Here is an 11232-nt window from a genome sequence, read left to right on the forward strand (position 1 = left end):
CCTGAAACTAATATTGTAAATCTATTAGACTTCAATTTGAATAAAAGAAAAGAAATGAAAGCTAAACTAGAAGAAAACAAGAATGAGTGAATATAACAGAAAATGCCTTTCTAAAGTAAAAAGGAAAATGTTTTAAATCAAAAAGAAACAAAGATGAACAGATTCCTAGAAAAAGTGACAAATATGAAAGATAGCAAAGAAGACCTGACATATGGATAATAAGATTATCTGAAGAAGAATACTGAAGCAAGGAAAAAGAAAAAAATGCTTAAAACTAATACTGGATGGACCTAGAGACTGTCATACAGAGTGAAGTAAGTCAGAAAGAGAAAAACAAATACCATATGCTAACACACATATGTGGAATCTAAAAAAACGGTACTGATGAACCTAGTGGCAGGGCAGGAATAAAGATGCAGATGTAGAGAATGGACTTGAGGACACGGGGAGGGGGAAGGGTAAGCTGGGACAAAGTGAGAGAGTGGCATGGACATATATACACGACCAAATGTAAAATGGATGGCTAGTGGGAAGCAGCCGCATAGCACAGGGAGATCAGCTCAGTGCTTTGTGACCACCTAGAGGGGTGGGATAGGGAGGGTGGGAGGGAGATGCAAGAGGGAGCGGATATGGGGATATATGTATACATATAGCTGATTCACTTTGTTGTACAGCAGAAACACACAACATTGTAAAGCAGTTATACTCCAATAAAGATATTTTTTTAAAAAAACTAATATTGAGGAAACTTTAGATTTGCTTTTAAAAAGCACACCGTGTACCTACGAATTTTGACCCAGAATGACCAGCAGCAAGACACATTCTAATAAAATTACTAGACTTTTTTTAAAAAAAGAAATGCCTTGGATACTTCAGCAAAAACAGCAGGTGGGTTGTAAAGGAAGGGAAATCAGATCATCTTCAAACTTTTTGACACCAACACTTTATGCCAGAAGAAAATGGAGTAACATTTAAAATACTCAAGGGGAAAAAATGTGAGCCAAGGACATTATATCTGGTAAAAGTGGCTTTTAGGTATAAAAGGTACAGGTATTTATCAACATGCAGGAACTCAGGAAATATTCGTCCCATGATCCCTTTCTGAGAAATTTGCTAGAGAATGAGCTTAAGACAACCAAAGTGATGAGAGAGACATTGATATTAGGACTATCAGTCAGCATTAAATATATAGTTACTTGTAGAACTAAGACTAAATGAGATTTGAAAGAGAAAGTATTAATGCTTATATGCCCAGTGCTCTGGTAATGTAGATATAGTGTAACTTTTAATGGAGAAATGGGGAAAGAATATGCAAAAAAAAGAACTGTTCTCAGCAATTATATTGGTAACAGTATTAGTGTTATTCCAGGACTGTGTAATGTGAGATAATGTTAACTGAGTAATTATGAGATATTCAAATTCCATCATCCTCTGTCTTTGAGAGCTAAGACTTTTAATGTGGAAGAATACAGATGTAATTCAAAAGAACTTGAGTTAGAAACAAAACACGCCTGTAGTCCTGAATATGAACTCATGAGAAATTTTATTGAAAAGTACATGCACACACACACACTTTTGCTTCATCCACTGAAAAGGCTTAGAAACAATGACCAGCCCAGAAGCAATGAGCACACCTAGTAACCCAGGTTCTGTTCTTGAAATACCATTCCCATTAAAAGAAACCAGGATGTCTTAGAGAAATAGCTAATTCCAAGCATGCAGCAGGAAATAAATAAGATGAGCTTGGAACATCTTGTCATAAAGGATAGGAAAGAAGCTTTCAAAGACTACTGTGGTCATATCAAAAGGACTCAGAAGCCACTTTGAAGACGTTTCCACTGGCCAGAGACAGTTTGGCTTGAAAAAGGATAATTGCCAGTAGCAACGAGCACGTCTAGTGCCCAAATCTTGGTTTCTAATACTATTCTCCAATTAAAGGGCTCCTTAGAGAAATGGATAATTCTAGGGCTGGACAGGGAATATACAAGATGAACCTGAAATATTTTGTAGTACTAGAAAATATAGAAGCACTCAAAAAACAACAACAGCAAACAAAAAACTATTGAGGTATGTTAATGTGACACAGGGCCTTCTGAAAGAACTGTTACTGGCCAAAACTGGAAGAATATGAGCAGGAAAATAACAGTATTGGATTATAACACAAGGAATAAAATCAGTCCGTGAGTATATAGTGATAGAAATAAATGATTACATAAATAGATGGGGGCGAAGAGACCAATCTCCCCTACAGAAAAATTCTAAATAATTTGTGTGTATACACCTGTCTCAAGGAGGTGCAGCACAACTCCTCACCCCTTAAGTGTAGGCTATGTTTAGTTACTTGCTTCCAAAGACTATAGTATAGAAGGAGAGGGGAGCAGTTGGGAACCCTACAAACACTACCTGAAGTGATCCCAGTTAACATCAGCAGTGATGTCATGTTGGTGGTGCGTAGCCTTGGTTTGATCTGATAAGGAGGAAACTTCACTGTTATTCTCTTCCAAAAGTCATAACCCTAGTCTAATTATGAGAAAAATACGAGGCAGCCCCAAGTTGAGGGACATTCTGCGAAATACCTGATGAGTACGCCTTAAAACTGTCCAGGTCATCAAAAACAAGGAAAGTGAGAAATTCTCACAGCCAAGAGGAGACGAAGGAGACAGAGGACTAATGTAATATGGAATATTTGATGGGATCCTGGAACCAAAGTAAACGGACATTATGTAAAGCCCAAGGAAATCTGAATAAAGTATGAACCTTAGTTGTTAGTTATATATGTATCAGTATTGGTTCATTAGTTATGACACACAAACCATAGTAATGTAAGATGTTAACAATAAGGGAAATTGGGTACGGATGTATAAGAACTCTGTACTATCTTCTCAATTTTTCTGTAAATTAAAACTAAAGTTAGAAAGCTTATTTGGATATTTTTTAGAAATCATTGCAATTCATTGAAACCCATTAAATATGTTTAAATCCATGAGTTCATAACTATAGTTAAAACAAAAATTGTTCAATTTCAGAGGATGATAAGGAACCAATTTATTACCTTGAGAAATGGTAAATTAAAGCAGAAGAATCGAGCATTAATCTTGTTTTCTTTTCCTGGGTGACTAAATAGTAGTAGATGAGGGAAAGCCTCTCTTTATAAAAGCATTCTACTTAATAAAAAAGGAAATGTTAAAGAGTATCACCATTTTGAAATCCTGGGAAAATTAATGAATCTAGGCATTGAGCATCAACAGCTGCTAACATCACAACATATGAGACACAGATACTATGTGCCACCTGCTGGGGGAGGACAGCACCACCTGTATTCATGAGAAGGGATCAACCCTGAGTCATATCAAGCTCTGTGTCCACTTGCCAATCTGCAGAAATACAGAAGAACATGTTGGACTCCGTCATGACTCTGCAGTCGGCAAAATCCAGATTTGGGGAAACTACAGGTCAAATGCCCCAGCCCCTTCAATAGAGAACTTGTAAGGAAAGAAAGGGATGGAAGAAGAAACCTGTAGATTAAAAATATATCAAAATATTTGAAAATGGATAAGACTAACCTCAAAAGCATTATGCTAAAGTGAAAGAAGTCAGACACAAAAGACCACATGTTACTTGGTTGCATTTATGTGAAATGTTCAGAATAGGCAACTCTATAGAGATAGAAGGTAGATTGGTGCTTTCCAGGGAGGGAAGGAATGGGGATTAACTGCCAGTGAGCACAGGGTGTCATTTGGTAGATGCTCATGGAGAAGCTTTGGGGATGGGTACAGAAAATCCATATCTTGACCCAAGTGAAGGCTATAAACGTATAGCCCCCTTATCAAATTTTAAGTTATATATATTTTTGTGTGATTTCCAGTATCTTTTATTTTACAGTAAAAGGGTTTAAAAAAAAAAGAAAAACAGAACACAAGACTCCTAAGCTGTAAGGAGAGGTCAGATTCCCCACATATTTCATTCTTTATCATGGTAATGAGAGTATTTCTCGTGGGCAGATTCAAGGTAGCTAGGAAACGTTCCTTTACCTCACAAAGGAAAGAAAAAAAAGAGACCTAGTATTTGGTACGCTGCATGACAAGTGCCATTTGGACCTCAGACCCTGTTCCAAACGTGCAAAATAACACACATTCTTTTCTGGTAGGTTCAACTGCCCCGTGATTTCCAATTTTATACACACACAGATTTGTAGAACTGTAATAAAGGAAATGGATGAAGGAGGAGAAGTCACCTATAGTCCCACCTCCCTGGCAAATCACAAACCATAAAATCATAAATATTTTTTACTTTAGTGTTTTTGTCAGGCGAGTGTGATAACCACTATACTATGGAAACACTTCAGTGTTTTTGGTTTGCTGGGGTTCTGTTGGTCAGTTGGTGTTTTTGTTTTCTGTTGTGAGGGGTTGGCCGTTTTAGCAAGAATTCTTTCCCAAAATAGACTTCATTTTGAGGGGCAACTTTTATGTTTTTGCCTTCTCGTGAAAACCACTCAGAGGATCCTGTCTTACTATTATTTAACATGTCACCTGTTAAGTAATAGTAAGTACTCTCCCCAGTTCTGCTGGCCCCAGGGTAGGCAGCTAGGTATATATTCCTTGTTCTCTTGTTATGTGGTCGTATTCAGAGTGGAGCTGGGGCCCGTGACAGTCGCTCTTTCCCTCACCCCTGCTTTCTCATTTTTCCACTTGGGCAGAGTTCAAAACAGCAGCTCAGCAACAAGATCAGGAACAGGAGGAAGAGGATGATGAACAGGCAGTCCACAGAGCTCGGGAGTGGGATGACTGGAAGGACACCCATCCTAGGGGCTATGGCAACCGACAGAACATGGGTTAGTCTCCCCACAACAAGACAGGACTACAGGGGCTTCTGTCTTCCCCACCAAGGAAAGCTGTGCAGTCTTCCCCTCCCTGGGCTCCTGCTTCAGCCGTGTACAACGAAGGCAGAGATGCTTAATTAATCATGCTTTGCGTTCATTAAAATGTCAAACAATTAAGTGTATTTGTACCCTACATGATGAGCCAGCAATCTTGTCTTGGAATTATAATCCTCATCATGGTATATTCCACTTTTCTTAAGTGGAAATAAAAGAGTACTGAGAAATGGTTCTGTATAATCAATGGCTGTATGAATTCTCTTTGAAAAATGAAAGTCCCCTCTATCATGTGAGCCTGTGCAGAAATATGAGTATCAGCTGCTTTCTCCCAGGGGGTGAGGGGAGGGGGTCAGCTGTGGGTCCCTGGGCTTATGGAGAGATCCTCGTCATCTCCCTTTGATGTGGGCAGTGAGTTACCCAGCATCAGAGCTGCCCAGACTGGCTGGAGCTTGCTTTCTCCTTTCTACCCCAGTGCTGTGAACTAACCCAACACTTGCTTTACAAGGGACAAGCACAAAAGCCAGGACTTGCCCTGCCACACGGCTCTATTTTCAGGAATTATAGCTGTAAATGAACAGAACAATCCTATCTACCCAATCTTCCTTGCTTCAGCCATGAGAAATGAGGAAACCGATAAGGCACTATGAGAGCCATCCTTGTGTGAGCATCTGAGGCCAGGGCCTTTACTCTGGAACTATCTAGAACCCTGAGGGGTAAGAGCAGCTCAGGCCATAGCCTAGCTCCTAAGTGGGCTGCTGGAAGACCATTTTGGCCCTCTTTGCCCATGCTGTGCCATACCTGGCACAGTCCCAAGCGGTCAGTGTGCCATGGCAGTCATTTTGCTAGTTAATAAGGTACCTGCAGTCATGCCAATAACTGGGAGTGGAGGAGGGGAGACAGCACAGATGACAAGGAAGGGTAAGTACTTTCTGCGGTAAAGAGAAGACACGTCCTCAGCTCCCAGGTTGATACCCTAGAAAAGCAGCCATGTGTTAAACGATCTAGAAAACATACTTTTGTTCTGTGTGGCTTTGGTACACTTCATTTTCTTTTAAGATGACTCAGCCTTCCTATTCTAGCTTCTGCAGCCTAGCTTAGGACAGGGGTTTGGAAAGGAGACTCAGATCCCTCTCCTTTGTAGGGTGGTAAATGGAGGGCTGTCAGACGATGAGTAGGACATTATGTTTAGTGGAGATGACAGAAGACCACCAATAATATATTTATTGCTAAATATATACTGCTTAATAAAGGATTCATGGTACCCTCACAACATAAGCTCCTGAAACTGGTAGAGCACAGATTAACTTCCCCACAGATTTGGGAAGCAAACATTCATTTGTAGTTCTCTTCCAGTTATTGCCAGGCTGCCTCTAGCAGTGGCCTATTTCGTGCCCTTGAAACTCCACCCTGAGCTCATTCCCCAAATGGGCCAGGTTGGGGTTATCCCCTTGGTCTGAGTCTACCTAAAGATGGTCCTTCCAGAAGATCCAGCCTGATGAAGCCCCCTCACATTCTGATATCTAAGAGGCAAACTAGACAAAGTGGGTTTGAATCCTGGCTTTAAAACTTGAAAGCTGTGTGACCTTGGGCAATATAACTTCTCTGAACTGCTCCTCTGTTTCCTCTATGTTTATAGATGAGCTGTTTCATAGGGTTGTTGTGAGAATTAAATGAATAATGGCAGCCATTATAATAGGCTGAAGAATAAGTGTTTTCGTCTGAGCTCAGTGACTGTGGTCTGTCCACTAGGAAGGGAAAGGAAATGGACAGGTAGGTGTTGGAAACTCTGTTCTGTGCCAGGCACCAGGCCCGGCACTTTCACATGCTATTAATACTCACAATGACCCTGCAAAATAGGTAGCATTATCCCCATTTTACAGATTGGAAAACAGGCCCGGAGAAGCTGAGTGATTTCTTCAAGTTCACATTAGTTAACAAGTTGTGCTCCTGTCATTTTCCATGTGCTTCCCAATTGCGTGTGCTTTTAGTTCTGCATCTTAAAGCAGCTTAAAAAGAGGGAGCAGCTTGAAAAATCCAAACCCAAACCACCACTTATACGTTATTGGAGCTCTAGAAATTTCTTTTTAGCTGACTCACCGAAGAAAAGGTTATGACAGCCCGCTTCCCCCCTGCCATTTCCCCCTCAGCTGGGGGATAAGACAGAGGCAGTGAGCAAACCCATCTCCCTCCATTTTCCTCCCCGGTTCAGTCTGCCTGCCTGGCGGCTAGAGAAAACAAAAAGAGAACTACCTTCTCTACTCCCACCAGAACAAGGCGTTTCAGGGTCCTAGAGTGAGCTGGGTTTGATGGACCCCGGGAAGCTAGGACTCAGAGCATTCCACAGATAACAGTACTGCTTCATCGTTTGCACTATGCTTATTTCACATATGCTGCATATTTCATTCTCACAACCCATCAGGCAGGAGATGATGCCTTCGTTTTACAGGGAAGGAAACTGGCTTGGGGAGACGCAGTGAGTGACTTACTTCAGCACACAGCTAATACATAGACCATGCAAACATATCAGTGTAGCCAAAATATTTGCCCTCTGTAGCTCTCACATGGAGGCCAATTAGTTATTTGGAAAAGGTGAACGCTGGGCACTACTTCTTTTAATGCCATCATGCGGTGATTTGTCCTTTCCACTCTTATTCTTTTCAACACCCCTGTAAGAAAGACGGGGCGGGGGACCGAATGAACTGATTTCAAGCCCAAGAAGTTGGAGTTAAGGTTTCTGAATTGAGTCTCAATCCTCAGGGCTCTGCCCCTCCCTAGCCGGGTGAGCCAGGGCCACCCAGGTCACCGGGGTCACTGCTGTCATCTAAAACAACGTGCAAAGGATAAAACTTTTGAACCTAAATCCACCTCTCTTATGGCAACTGAATTCCAAAGTCCTCCTCTGCTTACTGTGGGCCTCCAGTTTGCTCATCAGCACAACAGATACACTGCCACCCGGCTCTTTCAGACACCCAACAACAAGACGGCACTGTGACCTTCCTTTGTCTCCTTGCAAAACAGCTCCCTCCAACACCTGCACATCATTTCCTCACAGATTGCTTTTCACCCATTCATCCAAGGTTTAACCTGGCTCAGTTCACTCATGCCCCATAGCAAGGAGGTATGGGTTCTAATACCAGCTCTGTCAGTTTTAGCCCCTCCCAGATGCTGACAACATCTGGCCTACTTACCTTACAGGCCAGAGTAAGGAGCAAATGAAATCAAATATGGAAAAGCACTTTGAACAATTAGAAAACATGGCACAGGGGGGACCTTGAAGATGGCGGAAGAGTAAGACGCGGAGATCGCCTTCCTCCCCACGGATACACCAGAAATACATCCACACGTGGAACAACTCCTACAGAACTCCTACTGAAGGCTGGCAGAAGACCTCAGACCTCCCAAAAGGCAAGAAACTCCCCACGTAACTGGGTAGGGCAAAAGAAAAAACAAAGACAAAAGAATAAGGACGGCACCTGCACCAGTGGGAGGGAGCTGTGAAGGAGGAAAAGTTTCCACACACTAGGAAGCCCCTCCGCGGGCGGAGACTGCGGGAGGCAGAGGGGGGAGTTTCGGGACCGCGGAGTAGTGCATAGCGACGGGTGCGGAGGGCAAAGCGGGGAGATTCCTGCACAGACGATCGGTGCCGACCAGCACTCACCAACCCGAGAGGCTTGCTGCTCACCCACCGGGGCGGGCGGGGCTGCGAGCTGAGGCTCGGGTTTTGGTTTTGGACGGAGCTCAGGGAGAAGACTGGGGTTGGCGGCTTGAACATAGCCTGAAGGGGTTGGTGCGCCACGACTGGCCGGGAGGGAGTTCGGGGAAAAGCCTGCACCGGCCGAAGAGGCAAGAGACTTTTTCTTCCCTCTGTGTTTCCTGGTGCGCGAGGAGAGGGGTTTAAGAGCGCTGCTTAAAGGAACTCCAGAGACGGGCGCGAGCCGCGGCTAAAAGCGCGAACCCCAGAGACGGGCGCGAGCCGCGGCTGAAAGCGCAAACCCCAGAGACGGGCGCGAGCCGCGGCTAAAACCGCGGACCCCAGAGACGGGCGGGAGACGCTAAGGCTGCTGCTGCCGCCACCAAGGGGCCTGTGTGCGAGCACAGGTCACTCTCCACACCCCTCTTCCGCGGAGCCTGTGCAGCCCGCCACTGCCAGGTTCCCGGGATCCAGGGACAACTTCCCCGGGAGTACGCACGGCGGGTCTCAGGCTGGTGCAACATCACGCCGGCCTCTGCCGCAACGTCACGCTGCCTCTGCAGCCGCAGGCCCGCCCCGCACGTAGTGCCCCTCCTACCCCCATCCCCCAACCCCCGGCCTGAGTGAGCTGGAGGCCCCGAATCAGCGGCTCCTTTAACCCCGTCCTGTCTGAGCGAAAAAACAGACGCCCTCCAGCGACCTACACGCAGAGACAGGGCCAAATCCAAAGCTGAGCTCCTGTGAGCTGTGAGAACAAAGAAGAGAAAGGGAAATCTCTCCCAGCAGCCACAGAAGCAGCGGATTAAAGCTCCACAATCAACTTGATATACCCTGCATCTGTGGAATACCTGAATAGACAAGGAATGATCCCAAATTGAAGAGGTGGAATTTAGGAGCGAGATCTATGATTTTTTTCCCTTTTCCTCTTTTTGTGAATGTGTACGTGTATGCTTCTGTGTGAGATCCTGTCTGTATACTCTTGCTTCCACCATTTGTCCTAGGGCTCTATCCGTCCATGACTTTTTTTTAAAAATTCTTTTTCTTAATAATTAAGTTTAATTGTAATAACTTTATTATACTTTACCTTCGTTCTTTCTTTCCTTCCTTCCTTCCCTCCTTTAGACAACGAATCACCCCAAATTGAGGAGGTGGTCTCAGGGAGCAGGATTTATGATTTTTCCCCCTTTACCTCTTTTTGTGAAGGTGTATGTGTATGCTTCTGTGTAAGATTTTTTCTGTATAGCTTTGCTTCCAACATTTGTCCTAAGGTTCTATCCGTCCCTTTTTTTTTTTTTTTTTCCTAAATATTTTTTAATTCAATAACTATATTATACTTTATTTTATTTTTACTGTATCATCTTTCTGTCTTTTTTCCTTCTTTCCCTCCTTCCTTCCTTCTTCCCTCCCTCCCTCCCTCCCTCCTTTCTTTCCTTCTTTGCTTCTTTCTTCCTTCCTTCCTTTCCTCCTTTTCTTCTTTCTTTACTCATACTTCTACTAATTCTCCCTACTTTTTCTCCCTTTTATTCTGAGCTGTGTGGATGAAAGGCTCTTGGTGCTCCAGCCAGGAGTCAGGGCTCTGCCTCTGAGGTAGGAGAGCCAACTTCAGGACACTGGTCAACAAGAGACCTCCCAGCTCCACATAATATTAAACGGTGGAAATATCCCAGAGACCTCCATCTTAACACCAGCACCCAGCTTCACTCAACGACCAGCAAGCCACAGTGCTGGACAACCTATGCCAAACAACTAGCAAAACAGGAACACAACCCCACCCATTAGCAGAGAGGCTGCCTAAAATCATAATAAGGCCACAGACACCCCAAAACACACCACCAGACGTGAACCTGCCCACTAGAGAGACAAGATCCAGCCTCATCCAGCACAACACAGGCACTAGTCCCCTCCACCAGGAAGCCTACACAACCCACTGAAACAACCTTAGCCACTGGAGACAGACATCAAAAACAACGGGAACTACGAAAGTGCAGCCTGCAAAAAGGAGACCCCAAACACAGTAAGATAAGCAAAATGAGAAGACAGAAAAACACACAGCAGATGAAGGAGCAAGATAAAAACCCACCAGACCTAACAAATGAAGAGGAAATAGGCAATCTACCTGAAAAAGAATTCAGAATAATGATAGTAAGGATGATCCGAAATCTTGGAAGTAGAATGGACAAAATGCAAGAAACAGTTAACAAGGACCTACAAGAACTAAAGATGAAACAAGCAACGATGAACAATGCAATAAATGAAATTAAAATCACTCTAGATAGGATCAATAGCAGAATAACTGAGGCAGAAGAACGGATAAGTGACCTGGAAGATAAAGTAGTGGAAATAACTACTGCAGAGCAGAATAAAGAAAAAAGAATGAAAAGAACTGAGGACAGTCTCAGAGACCTCTGGGACAACATGAAACGCACCAACATTCGAATTATAGGGGTTCCAGAAGAAGAAGAAAGAAAGAAAGGGACTGAGAAAATATTTGAAGAGATTATAGTTGAAAACTTCCCTAATATGGGAAAGGAAATAGTTAATCAAGTCCAGGAAGCACAGAGGGTCCCATACAGGATAAATACAAGGAGAAACACGCCAAGACACATATTAATCAAACTGTCAAAAATTAAATACAAAGAAAGCATATTAAAAGCAGCAAGGGAAA

General features: G+C 43.4%; 1 protein-coding gene across 3 annotated transcripts in view; it reads left to right on the top strand.

Annotated features, from left to right (window-relative positions):
* IGBP1 (immunoglobulin binding protein 1) overlaps positions 1-5166 on the top strand; it is a 51842-nt gene extending 46676 nt beyond the window's left edge. For 2 of the 3 annotated variants that reach the window (XM_032619327.1, XM_032619326.1), the window contains one exon: positions 4697-5166. In XM_032619327.1, coding sequence (XP_032475218.1) covers positions 4697-4748 — 52 coding nt within the window. In that variant the 3' untranslated portion in view covers positions 4749-5166. The remainder of the gene's footprint in view (positions 1-4696) is intronic. The other variant, XM_032619325.1, reaches the window with a different exon arrangement.
* The last annotated feature ends 6066 nt before the right edge of the window (positions 5167-11232 follow it).

Source organism: Phocoena sinus, chromosome X, assembly GCF_008692025.1.
Source record: "Phocoena sinus isolate mPhoSin1 chromosome X, mPhoSin1.pri, whole genome shotgun sequence".
Classification (NCBI taxonomy): domain Eukaryota; kingdom Metazoa; phylum Chordata; class Mammalia; order Artiodactyla; family Phocoenidae; genus Phocoena; species Phocoena sinus.